General features: G+C 39.4%; 1 protein-coding gene across 3 annotated transcripts in view; it reads right to left on the reverse strand.

Moving 5' to 3' along the window:
- Positions 1-7,590: 7,590 nt before the first annotated feature.
- The window catches only part of IQUB (IQ motif and ubiquitin domain containing), a 39,967-nt gene continuing 33,997 nt past the window's right edge, over positions 7,591-13,560 (reverse strand). For all 3 annotated transcript variants that reach the window (XM_066591849.1, XM_066591850.1, XM_066591851.1), the window contains exon 14: positions 7,591-7,879. In XM_066591849.1, the coding sequence (XP_066447946.1) occupies positions 7,706-7,879 (174 nt within the window). In that variant the 3' untranslated portion in view covers positions 7,591-7,705. The remainder of the gene's footprint in view (positions 7,880-13,560) is intronic.

Consider the following 13,560-nt stretch of genomic DNA (forward strand, 5'->3'; position numbering starts at 1 on the left):
TACATTATATAGGGGTGCCAATACTTTTGCACTTAGCATTGCATAAATCAAGTTGTTAGCCATTTACTTTTCCTATTTAGCACCTATAGAATGGTTGTGACAAATTTCAAGTTTGCACGACCTCGGGAAGTAAGAGAATTAGATTAGGTACATTATATAGGGGTGCCAATACTTTTGCACTTAGCATTGCATAAATCAAGTTGTTAGCCATTTACTTTTTCTATTTAGCACCTATAGAATGGTTGTGACAAATTTCAAGTTTGCACGATATTGGGAAGTCAGAGAATTAGATTAGGTACATTACATAGGGGTGCACTTACTTTTGCTCTTCGCATTGAATAATCAAGTTGTGACCCATTTACTTTTCCTATTTAGCACCTATAGAATGGTAGTGCCAAATTTCAAGTTTGTATGACACCAGGAAGTTACATACCATAAGGGGTCACTTACTTCTGCGCATAGAATTCTATAATCAAGTTGTGATCCCTATACTTTTACTATTTAGGACCCAAAGAATGTTTGTGCCAAATTTTAAGTTTGTACGACACTGGGAAGTTAGATAATTAGATTTGGTACAGTACATAGGGGTGTACTTACTTTTATACTTAGCATTGAATAATCAAGTTGTGACCCCTTTACTTTTCCTATTTAGGACCTAAAGAATGCTTGTGCCAGATTTCACACTTGTATGATACCGGGAAGTTACATAACATAGGGGGCACTTACTTTTGCCCTTGGCATTGAATAATCAACATGTGACCCCTTTACTTTTCCTATTTAGGACCTAAGGAATGGTCTTGCCAAATTTCAAGTTTGTACAACATCGGGAAGTTAGAGAATTAGATTAGGTACATTATATAGGGGTGCCAATACTTTTGCACTTAGCATTGCATAAAACGAGTTGTTAGCCATTTACTTTTCCTATTTAGCACCTAAGGAATGGTGGTGCCAAATTTCAGGTTCGTATGACACCAGGAAGTTACATACCATAAGGGGTCACTTACTTCTGCACTTAGAATGCTATAATCAAGTCATGACCCCTATACTTTTACTATTTAGGACCCAAAGAATGTTTGTGCCAAATTTTAAGTTTGTACGACACTGGGAAGTAAGAGAATTAGAGGGGTGTACTTACTTTTATACTTAGCATTGAATAATCAAGTTGTGACCCCTTTACTTTTCCTATTTAGGACCTAAAGAATGCTTGTGCCGGATTTCACACTTATATGACATCGGAAAGTTACATAACATAGGGGGTTCACTTACTTTTGCCCTTGGCATTGAATAATCAAGATGTGACCCCTTTACTTTTCCTATTTAGGACCTAAAGAATGGTCGTGCCAAATTTCAAGTTTGTACGACATCGGGAAGTTAGAGACTTAGATTAGGTACATTACATAAGGGTTCACTTACTTTAGTGCTTAGAATTAAATAATCAAGTTGTGATCCCTTTACTTTTCCCATTTAGGACCTAAAGAATGGTTGTTCGACACTGGGAAAGTAGAGAATTAATGGCGAGTCAGTCAGTCAGTCAGTAAGTGAGGGCTTTCGCCTCTATCTATATATATAAAGACGAAAGCCCTCACTGACTCACTCACTCACTCACTCACTCACTGACTCGCCAAAAGTTCTCCAACTTCCCGATGTCGTAGAAACATGAAATTTGGCACAAGCATAGATTATCTCTAAAATAGGAAAAGTTATTGGGTCCCAACTCGATTATTCAATTCTAGTGCAAAAGAATTGGCGTCGAAATTTTACGTACATAATCTAAATCTGTCACTTCCCAATGTCATAGCAACTTAAAACTTGGCAGGAGCATTGATTATGTCATAAATAGGAAAAGTTAATGGGTCCCAACTCGATTATTCAATTCTATGCGCAAAAGAATTAGCGTCCAAATTTTACGTACGGAATCTAATTTTCTCACTTTCCGGGGTCATAGAAAAGTGAAATTTGGCACAAGCATTGATTATGTCATAAATAGGAAAAGTTCATAGGTCCCAACTCGATTATTCAATTCTAGCGCAAAAGAATTGGCGTCAAAATTTTACGTGCGGAATGTTATTTTTTCACTTTCCGGTGTCATAGAAACGGGAAATTTGGCACGAGCATTGATTATGTCCTAAATAGGAATAGCTAATGGGTCCCAAATCGATTATTCAATTCTAGCGCAAAAGAATTAGCGTCCAAATTTTACGTGCGGAATGTAATTTTTTTCACTTTCCGGTGTCATAGAAACAGGAAATTTGGCACAAGCATTGATTATGTCATAAATAGGAAAAGCCAATGGGTCCCTACTCCATTATTCAATTCTATGCGCAAAAGAATTAGCGTCCAAATTTTACGTACGGAATCTTATTTTCTCACTTTCCGGTGTCATAGAAACGTGAAATTTGGCACTAGCATTGATTATGTCAAAAATAGGGAAAGCTAATGGGTCCCAACTTGATTATTCAATTCTAGCGCAAAAGAATTGGCGTCGAAATTTTACATGCGGAATGTAATTTTTTCACTTTCCGGTGTCATAGAAACGGGAAATTTGGCACGAGCATTGATTATGTCATAAATAGGAAAAGCTAATGGGTCCCAACTCGAATATTCAATTCTATGCGCAAAAGAATTAGCGTCCAAATTTTACGTGCGGAATGTAATTTCTTCACTTTCCGGTGTCATAGAAACGGGAAATTTGGCATGAGCATTGATTATGTCCTAAATAGGAATAGCTAATGGGTCCCAACTCGATTATTCCATTCTATGCGCAAAAGAATTAGCGTCCAAATTTTACATGCGGAATGTAATTTCTTCACTTTCCGGTGTCATGGAAACAGGAAATTTGGCACAAGCATTGATTATGTCATATATAGGAAAAACTAATGGGTCCCAACTCGATTATTCAATTGTATGTGCAAAAGAATTAGCGTCCAAATTTTACGTACGGAATGTAATTTTCTCACTTTCCGGTATCATAGAAACGTGAAATCTGGCACGAGCATTGATTATGTCATAAATAGGAAAAGTTCTTAGGTCCCAACTCGATTATTCAATTCTAGCACAAAAGAATTGGCGTCAAAATTTTACGTGCGGAATGTTATTTTTTCACTTTCCGGTGTCATAGAAACGGGAAATTTGGCACGAGCATTGATTATGTCCTAAATAGGAATAGCTTATGGGTCCCAAATCGATTATTCAATTCTAGCGCAAAAGAATTAGCGTCCAAATTTTACGTGCGGAATGTAATTTCTTCACTTTCCGGTGTCATAGAAACGGGAAATTTGGCATGAGCATTGATTATGTCATAAATAGGAAAAGCTAATGGGTCCCAACTCCATTATTCAATTCTATGCGCAAAAGAATTAGCGTCCAAATTTTACGTACATAATCTAAATCTCTCACTTCCCAATGTGATAGAAACATGAAATTTGGCACGCGCATTGATTGTGTCATAAATATGAAAAGTTAAAGGGTCCCAACTCGATTATTCAATTGTATGCGCAAAAGAATTAGCGTCCAAATTTTACGTACGGAATGTAATTTTCTCACTTTCCGGTATCATAGAAACGTGAAATCTGGCACGAGCATTGATTATGTCATAAATAGGAAAAGTTCTTAGGTCCCAACTCGATTATTCAATTCTAGCGCAAAAGAATTAGCATCGAAATTTTACGTACAGAATGTATTTTTCCCACTTTCCGGTGTCATAGAAACAGGAAATTTGGCACAAACATTGATTATGTCATAAATAGGAAAAGCTAATGGGTCCCAACTCGATTATTCAATTCTATGCACAAAAGAATTGGTGTTGAAATTTTACGTGCAGAATGTGATTTTCTCACTTTCCGGTCTCAAAGAAACGGGAAATTTGGCACGAGCATTGATTATGTCATAAATAGGAAAAGCTAATGGGTCCCAAATCGATTATTCAATTCTTGCGCAAAAGAATTAGCGTCCAAATTTTACGTGCGGAATGTAATTTTCTCACTTTCCGGTGTCATAGAAACGGGAAATTTGGCATGAGCATTGATTATGTCATAAATAGGAAAAGCTAATGGGTCCCAACTCGATTATTCAATTTTAGCGCAAAAGAATTAGCGTCCAAATTTTACGTGCGGAATGTAATTTTCTCACTTTCCGGTGACATAGAAACGGGAAATTTGGCACGAGCATTCATTATGTCATAAATAGGAAAAGCTAATGGGTTCCAACTCCATTATTCAGTTCTATGCGTAAAAGAATTATCATCCAAATTTTACGTACATAATCTAAATGTCTTACTTCCCAATGTCATAGAAACATGAAATTTGGCACAAGCATTGATTGTGTCCTAAGTATGAAAAGTTAATGGGTCCCAACTCGATTATTCAATTCTAAGCGCAAAAGAATTAGTGTCCAAATTTTATGTACGTAATCTAATTCTCTCACTTCCTGATGTCATTTTATATAAAGGAAACGTCGCATGGTTGCCTCCACGTGGGGTTTCCTGGGTAACGCAGAGAACTATGCAAAATGGTGAACATATGTTTTTCCTCAGTATCTCTAAAGTAACCACGACTTCATAAGATTTTCCGTGTGAACACCAGATAAACACCAGTACCAAATTAACTCGGGCGAAGCCGGGTATATCAGCTAGTATATAGATATATGTCAAAAACTCCCAAGAGGGTACCCAAAACAAGCAGGAATCTTCTTTTGGTAGACTGGGAGTTACTAGTACATACTTCTGCTGCTAGGCGAATGTCTGCAAAACCCTTTTGACGCAGCCGACATTGTTGAGGAAGGTTGCGTTTGGCTCCAGTAATTTTTTTTCCGCTTATTTTGTGATGGCTGATTCATACAACAGGTCAAAAGTGAAAACAATGCTCATTTGATTCTTTCATGTGAAAGAGATAGGGCACTGAAAATTTGTAACACAAATCAAACAAATCAACCAAAGTTTGAAAGTTTTGAAAAAGTTGCGTCACAATGTACGGAGAAAAATTCCCGTTTTGTGGCAAACAAATGGTGACAACGCACCTGAGCCCACAGTGTTGAGCAATTTTTGACGAAAAACAGCATTACACCCCTGCCTCACACTCTGTATTCACCTGGTCTCAGTTTAAAGAAGACCCCAAAGGACAATGTTTTGCCTGATGTTAAAGAGGTGAAACGAAAAAAGCTACAAGAACTAAAGACATGAATAACTATGAACTTAAAAAATGCTTGGAGCAGTGAATAAAATGTTTGGACAAATGTATTGCTTCAAATAGAGACTGAAGTTTCAAAATGTAGAAATAGATTATTTATTTTTAATAAATGATATATATATATATATATATATATATATATATATATATATATATATATATGAAGGTACACATGCCCAAGATTATTAGTTAACTGGAGGCCACTGTCCATGAAGAATAGGCTCAAGAACACTTGTCAGAAACTGGTGTCTGCTTATGCATCATGTCTGCAGAAGTTCATAATAGCCAAAGTGTGTTTCACTAAGTACTAAAGACACTTGTAATGAGGAAGTTGAAGAATTCTGAGACTGCATTAGTCATTAAAAGTGGCAGTTGTGTCGAATTTGGAGAGACCACTTATATTAGCTGTGTGGAGCTTTTGGAATTGTTCTTGTTTGAGTTTTTCTTTTCTTTTTTTTTGCAAACAGCTGAAAGCTTTTTAAATTTGGCAAATAAATCTAATTTGCAATGGTAGTTGAATAATTTTGATTGCAGCTGTAGATTCTCTACATTATTATGACTTTATTTTACAATAGACTATGTTGCGGTGTTGCTCGAGCTTATACTGTTGAAAGTCTTTTGATAAAAAGTTTGTGTAGAAAGAATCCAGAAGAGAGACAGACAGACTCTGTTGCTCAGAACACAAAAAAGGAAATGGTTCAGTTCACCTCGTGTAGATGTTTGAAAAATGGACAGGTTAATTCCAATAGGATGCATGGAGAAGCCTGGAGCCTGGACTCCACATCCAGCAGTGAAAAAAGTTTTGTATCCGGCATCCAAAGAATAAGGTAAAACCTGACGTTTATTGCATCATATTAAAAACCTTAGCCTGTGTGCACACAGGTCCCTCAAACGTGATGACGCGTTTCGGCAGAACGTCTGCCTTAGTCAAGGCATACTGAACAAATGTACATACATTATGTATGTAAGTCACTCTCATCAGGTGTCAGTTTAACTATATATATATATATATATATATATATATATATATAAATAATCAGTTGTACAATGAATAGAAAAATAGGGGAAAAACAAGCAAAACACTACCATAGCCAATGTCCATAGCAAAGCTCACCATGCAATCAACCAAAAAGAAAAATTATTAAAATCTAAGTAGGCATACAACCTGTAATCAATAAATATAGAGAAGTCCAAAAGGCTTCTCCTGTTAAGCCTTTGCTTTGCTTGATTTTGTTTCCGAAAATTTCTATCTATCTATTTTTTTTTTGGTTGATTGCATGCTGGGGTTTGCAATGGACAATGTTTTGCTTGTTTTTTCCCTATTTTTCTATTCCTTTTACAACTGATATATATATATATATAGGGATAAACTGACACCTGGTGAGAGTCATTTACATAAATGATGTCATTTCCTGTGCTTATTTATAGACTAGATATGCATTTGTTCAGTATGCTATGACTATCACGCGTATATCGGCTGCCGTTTTCACTGCCGTATGATAAATGCTACAATCTGATGCATTGGATTCCAATGCATCAGATCACATGGCCATATTCCCGTGGCATAAAAGCACCTGGCCAGGCCAATATAGCTCTGGGTGCTTTTATGTTGGGATGGAAAGATAGTCCTGGAACTATCTTTCCATCCGAAATACGTCGGCCGCTGCATGGGCTCCTATGGGAGCCAATGACAGCGGCCGTAGAAGGGAGGGAGTTTAGCAGCGTTTAGCTAAACTCCATCCCAACCCCCCCCCCCCCTTTGCTGGCTGCGGACAAGGGGCGGAGAGGGGGCAGGAGCTTACCTGCATATCCGTCCCGCCCCCTCCCATTGCAAACTGCCAGAGGGGAGGAGAGAGGAGGTGAGCCGGTGATGGGGAGGGAAGGGGGACACAGCTAAGCTGTCTTCCCACAACCAATGGCATTGTGACCTCGGCGTATATGTGCCAGGGCTGTGCTGTCTGAACGGGCGCACAAACGTTATATTTGTGCGCCCGTTCATGTGTTTTTACAGCACCAGCAGGTGCACGTAAAAATGCCTACGCCCGTGTGGAAGAGCCCTTAGGCAGATGTTCTGCCGAAACGCGTCAGCAAGTTTGAGGGACCTGTGTGTACACAGCCTGAGGTTTTTAATATGATGCAATAAACGTCAAGTTTTATCTTATTCTTTAGATGCTGGATACTAAACATTTTTCAGACTCTGTTGCTACAGCCAATGAGTCCTGTCACTACTAAGCTAGTATAATACTCAAGCACAGAGATGTACGTGCTTGTTTACATCTGTGCTTACTTTTTTGAGAAGGAAGAAGAAAAAAAATAATTGTTGCAATTAATAGTCAATTTCTTTCTGTAATAAGATGAAAGCAACATATTATCCAAATCATGTTTAGATAAATACATTTTACTGAATTTCACAGAGTAATTAGTCTAGCAAAACATTTCATAATACAATCAGTTAATGGTGATGGAATATAAGGTTATCATATGAAGTTTATTAACACACTGAACTCAGCAGGGGAAATAATCTAGACTTGGAAACTGTCTGCGATAGGTTTACTAATAACCAGATCATTAACTGTAGCCATCTGATCCGATTTATCCCCATGAATAAATGGTGCCATCTCAGAAATCTGCGAGAAATAGTTCTTGGCAAGAGTATGCTTGTGCTTGATCTTCTGAATAAAAACAATGCCATAAGCCTGGATAGGAAGAGATAAAAATAAATAAAAATTGGAAACATATATAGAGAGTTGTATTAACCCAATTATGTGAGTAAAACAGATTGGATCTCAACAACAACGTGAATGTGCAGCCTGTTATTTTGTATAGTTATTGTCATTAGTGCAGATCTAAATGTGTAAATGAAAAGTACATTTGAAATCAGTAAATGGTACATAGGCAGGCAACATGATTTTCCTGCCAGCTTTATTCTTTTAATTAATTATCCATTTATAAAATAATCATTGAATTTGATTGCATTTTTGCATTTGGATGGTGTGATTGTTCTCAGTGAGAGAAGCCAAGTAATCTGGTAGATATGATACCTTTTAATGGCTAACAAAAATACATGATGTTAAAGCAAGCTTTCGGATCTTCTATCAATCCTTCCTCAGGCTAAAATGGAACTGGTTTGGATGGGGCATATATATAATATATAAATGCAGAGAGGACACCCCTCTTAATCGAAAGACAAATGTTCACACAAAGAGATTTGAGGCTGTTTTGCACTCAAAACTTAAAACATCAGACAAACTGATCTGAGACATAAATACTTAATCAGTCCATTGAGCTCAGGAATGTGACAGTTTTATAATGTGTCTAATCTCTCCTTCAACCTGCATTTGGATGTGACAGGTTCCCTTTAAAAGAGTCTCTACTGAACAATGGTCATTTATTAGAAAACAAGTCAACTATATGGGTCTTTTCACACATACAGGATTTTCTGCAGTGGAAAATCCACCATAGATTTTGGTCCAGGTCCACGTCAAAATCCGCATATGATACATGAAGATTTTGCTGCAGATTTCACTTCATCATTTGAATAACTGAAGCATAAATTGACATTCTGTGGATTAAAAATCTGCAATGTTAACTCTAATGCGGATTCTGCGCTGTTTTATTCCTCACTGTCGGGATGAGATTTGTTAAAATGTCATCCATATAACTTGTACTGTAAATGCTGAGGATTTTCCATGCATAAGGTCTGCAGCATTTACAGAATGAATGAACATATCCCAACTGGACAAATCTTAGCCAAGTCTAGGATTCAGCTGCAAAAGCAACTATTTCAGTAGACAGAGCAGTGTCTTCCCAATTTTCAAGGAGTCATTATAGGCAGTCTCCCCAATTTCCCCAGTATTCACAGAAGCCCTTTCCCCCACACAGTAGTCATTTCACCAGTAGTTCCAGTACTCATTGCATCTATAATGGTCATGGTATCCCTAGTCCTCACAGTATTCAGAGCCACCCCTACAATATTTATAGCCGCCTGCCATCTCAGAGTATTCACAGTAGCCCCCTCCCTACAACATAGTTATTATAGCATTGTCCTACCCACATGGTAGTCAAAGGTCACCATGCCACCCTTACCTTCTCCTGCAGTCAGTACAGTTGCTCCCCTACTGTAGTCACCAAGTCCTCCTCCCCATACAGTACTAGTCACAGTAGCCCTCCCTCCTATGGTAATTGTTACCCAACCTTCAATACTAGCCACAGCAGCCCTTCCCCCAGTACTAGTCTCAATAAAAATCTACCCCACAGCAGTGGTCCCAGCTAATGTTGCTCAACACGACTGGCCAGGTGGTTAAAATCACCCTGATTTTTGCTAAATAGGATTGGGTAAGTCCAACCCGATTTTTGGCAAAAATCATGTGAAAATCAAATTTCCCAAAATGCCTGGTTCAGACATTAGAGTGTAGCCATTCAGCAGCCAAGGTGCCTTGATGACATTACCATATGGGCAGCACTTTCATTGGATGATCGCCTAGTTAGGAGCCAATACACAAATACAACACGTTCTGGTTATTGGCATGATAAAAGTTCGAGAGGGACTTTCCCATGTGCTAAATGTAAGGTGTGTCCTTTTGTTAGTAAAACAAACACTTTTACCAGTGTGGTAACTGGGGTATATTTTAAGATACAAGACTTTGCCGGATGTAAAACAGAAAGTCTAGTGTACCTGTATACCTGTACATGCCTGAAATACTATGTAGGAAAAAATTAAAGACAAAACAGTGTTCATCTGTAAGATCTGCAGTAGGCGCATAAATGTAGCAAGAACGTAAACAAACTCAACATAACATATATGAACAGGCACATAAATTCCCACCACCTTGCGTTGGGGAGCCCACCTGGCCCAGAGGGCAAAGAGGCAGCCTTGTCATGCTCCCTCTTCCACTTCCTCCACATGCCTCCCATGCAGTAGCCTCTGAGCACAGAAAGGCAGTTTTGGCAAGGACCAGTAGTATGGTGCTGAACTGCTGATCTATCAGCAGGCGGGGATTTAAAATCCCCGCCTGCTGAAAGAGTTGTATGTAATTGGCTGAGGTCAGCCAATCACAGGCAACTCTCACCTATCATTCATTCGGGGAGAGTTGCCTGTGATTGGCTGAGCACTAGATCAGCACCACAGTGCAGGGGACAGCAGGAGAACACGTGGCTGTGCCCAGTCAGCTGAAGGGAGGTGAGTATCTATTTTTTTTGTTTTTTAAATCACTTTTAATTGATTTCCAGGGAAGGGCTTATATGTAAAGCCCTTGCCTGAAAAACAATTCAGGTGTGCCACAGACCATTGTCTTCAATGGAGCTGCCGGCAGCAGAAGCGGCTCTATTGAATAGAATGCCAGCATTTTTGTTTTTTACACTAAAACCTTTCTTTTTCAGGGAAGGGCTTATATGTATAGTCCTTCCCTGAAAAGGAAGGCAGGGAGCCAGCAGGTCATTGTTTTCAATGGAGCCGCCGGCAGCAGCCGCGGATCCATTGAAAACAATGCGTGCATTCCCTATGGTGCACGCATGTCCTATCTTTGCAGGCACGCACCTGCAAAGTACGGACATGTGCACACACCATAGGGAATGCAGTGTTGTAAATACAAGCGTGTTTTTGTGCGTGCGTGTGCACTCACCAAAACACGCTCGTCTGAACGCACCCTAAGGGGTTAAATCTGACTTGTCACTTTTTCTAGTATGTCAGCCACAACAAAAGAGAAAAATACAAATATCTTTGTGAGTATGACAAACAGAATTACCAATTTTTGGTCATCTTTGCAGAGATTTATAGGTTTAGGATACAAATCTTCACTAAGTGGAGTTAACAATGGCTTTCTGCATATGCAGCCTTTTTAGTTTGTGGTTGGGTAAATGTTTCATAGCGCTCAAATGTCAGACGTTTTCTTCTGACAGAGAATGGAAAATCCAAACTGCTAAACAGATACGGTATATGTAAGATTCCCTTGGTAAACTGATTAGCGTACGCATTAGTCAGGTTTTACAAAATGGAAAAATGTTCCGGTTGTTATTTTAAGTGTTAAGGTTTTTCACTGCCACTTAGTGACTATCACTTTGAGGTAGCAAAGTACACGCTTCCTGTGAATGAAGCAAATAACTTGCAGTTTCTCAGAAATCTGCAACACATTCTTACTGGATTAATAATTAAAGCCCACAATAGCTGATTTTGCAATGCCATCTGTTGGCGGAAATCTATAATGTAACAATGTAAAGGCTACTGAGCCATATGACTTATGAAACGGTAACCAGTTTACATAACACATACATGAATCTGGCTGACTACGTATCTTCTCACGTCAACACTTGGATTTTCTTTACTCACAATGGTGTACCACTATAGTAAAATAAACTTATGAGGCTTTTGCTCTGACTGAATCGGTTTGGACTGACAATCATTTTTAGCAATCACCTGTCACATCTACCGTATGCAATGCTCTTAATGTTATAAGCTTCTGTGTCCCATTCAAAAATGTTTTTACGCCATTGTTGCATCTGTACAATAAACAAACGCATCACAATAGTTTGGGGGAAGCCGACCAGTAGCTAAATCACTGTGACTCTGCTACTTGCTTACAGTACATTCTGCTATTTCCATACTTGCTTTAAATCGCAAGTTCCTAGTCCCGCCCACCCTCCGTGACTGGCAGTTTTTACAGTATGCAGTGTAACAGCTATAAACCTGTCAATCAGAGAAGGGTGAGGGCGGCAGCACCTCATGAATAATCTAGACTCATCTCTTCCAAGGAGCTGCAAAAACAAGCTGTAAATTCTTAAAAACCACTGCAAATTACCCCATAAGTGACAGACAGCTGAAATCAGCACGCCTGTCACTAGTATATGCCGCCTTCAGTGAGAGCAGCATAAAGGACATGACAGGTTCCCTTTAAGAGTGAAGTTACAGTCTCACAGAGTGGTTGAGGTTTTTTGGCCTACACCTCACTGGCTGTATGACGATGGTGCCTTCCTTGCTGATAAGGAGGAGTGAGAGAAGAGTCAAACCAATTCAACTCTAGATCTTTCTAGAACTATTTCCCCTTTTGAAGCTGCAGCAGTAGGTTAGCACCACGTACCCTGCATGACAGCACTCCAGCCATCTGATGTGCAGTGAAGTGCAGCAACGCTGTGCTGGGATAACATACAAGGAGAGGTTGCGCTAATTAGCCCTACAGTGCCTTTATTCTCGGTGTCTGTAGGAACCATTTCCAGGTACTTGGCTGAAGGACCTCTGGTTTTACGGTGGCCATTTACTGTACTGCTTTTGACATCCATCGTCGCCTCCATTTGCAGTGGTGTCATGAATGATGAAATTGGATTGCTATGAAGTGGAACCATGCTGCCTTCAGCGATGAATGCAGATTTAGTTTAGGCACTGACAGTGGCTGTGTTCATCTCTGAAGCATATCTATCCTTTGTTGTGGAGGGGTACACTGCCCCCACTGCTGGTATGATGGTCTGGGAGGCCATCATATATGATAATCAATCACCCCTAGTGATTGACTATGTAAGGTACATCCTGCAGCCACATGTGTTGACTTTTATGACAGGGCTTCAAGGGGTATTTTCCAGCAGGATCATGCTCAGCCACACATAGCAAGGGGGTAACAGAGATGCCTTCCACACTTCTGTACGTAACCATCTGAGATACAAATCTCAATAGCCTACATACTTGCATGATCTAGAGGTTTCAATGACAGCAAATGTGGAGTGATATATCGTAGGATACCATACGGAACCTATATGCCTCCATGCTGTCCGTACCACACCTTACATTCAAGCTAGAGGCGGCCAAACAGGGTACTAGAACCTCCCTTCAAGTGTTTACCGTACTAAATTATCCTTTGGCTCTGATATTGTAATAACTTACTTATATCAACGTTACAATCACACAGAGAAAGTTTCATTCCATTACGACAACTCCTTCGTGCTTGATTTTTTATGACAATAAGTGTATATGTCCATATCTATAGTGAGGGAATTAGCTATGCATCTCTGGGGATACGTACCACAAGTCACACCTTCAATGCAAGCCTCCTGGACATTCCAAACCCCAGATGACGTTTATTTTCTTTAACTTGAGGTGCAGCTGTATGGCCAGTTCAGGTAATAATACAAAAACAATTTGCCTGGCCAGCTCAAACTTTACATATAATGGTCCTAACTGCCAACTGGTGGGCAACTCCCTCTCAGTCTCAGCACATATGCAACACAAGACCAATGGTTAGTCCTGCACTCACACACGTTTTCACAGTATTAGGCCGAATGCCCACGGATGGAAATTCCAGGGCGAGATTCCGCATGGAATTTCCGCCATTGCACGTTGCCATAGAATTGCATTTGTTTATGCAATCTTATGCTGACAGCCGTGATTTAACCA

This window comes from Eleutherodactylus coqui, chromosome 2 (assembly GCF_035609145.1).
Source record: "Eleutherodactylus coqui strain aEleCoq1 chromosome 2, aEleCoq1.hap1, whole genome shotgun sequence".
NCBI lineage: Eukaryota > Metazoa > Chordata > Amphibia > Anura > Eleutherodactylidae > Eleutherodactylus > Eleutherodactylus coqui.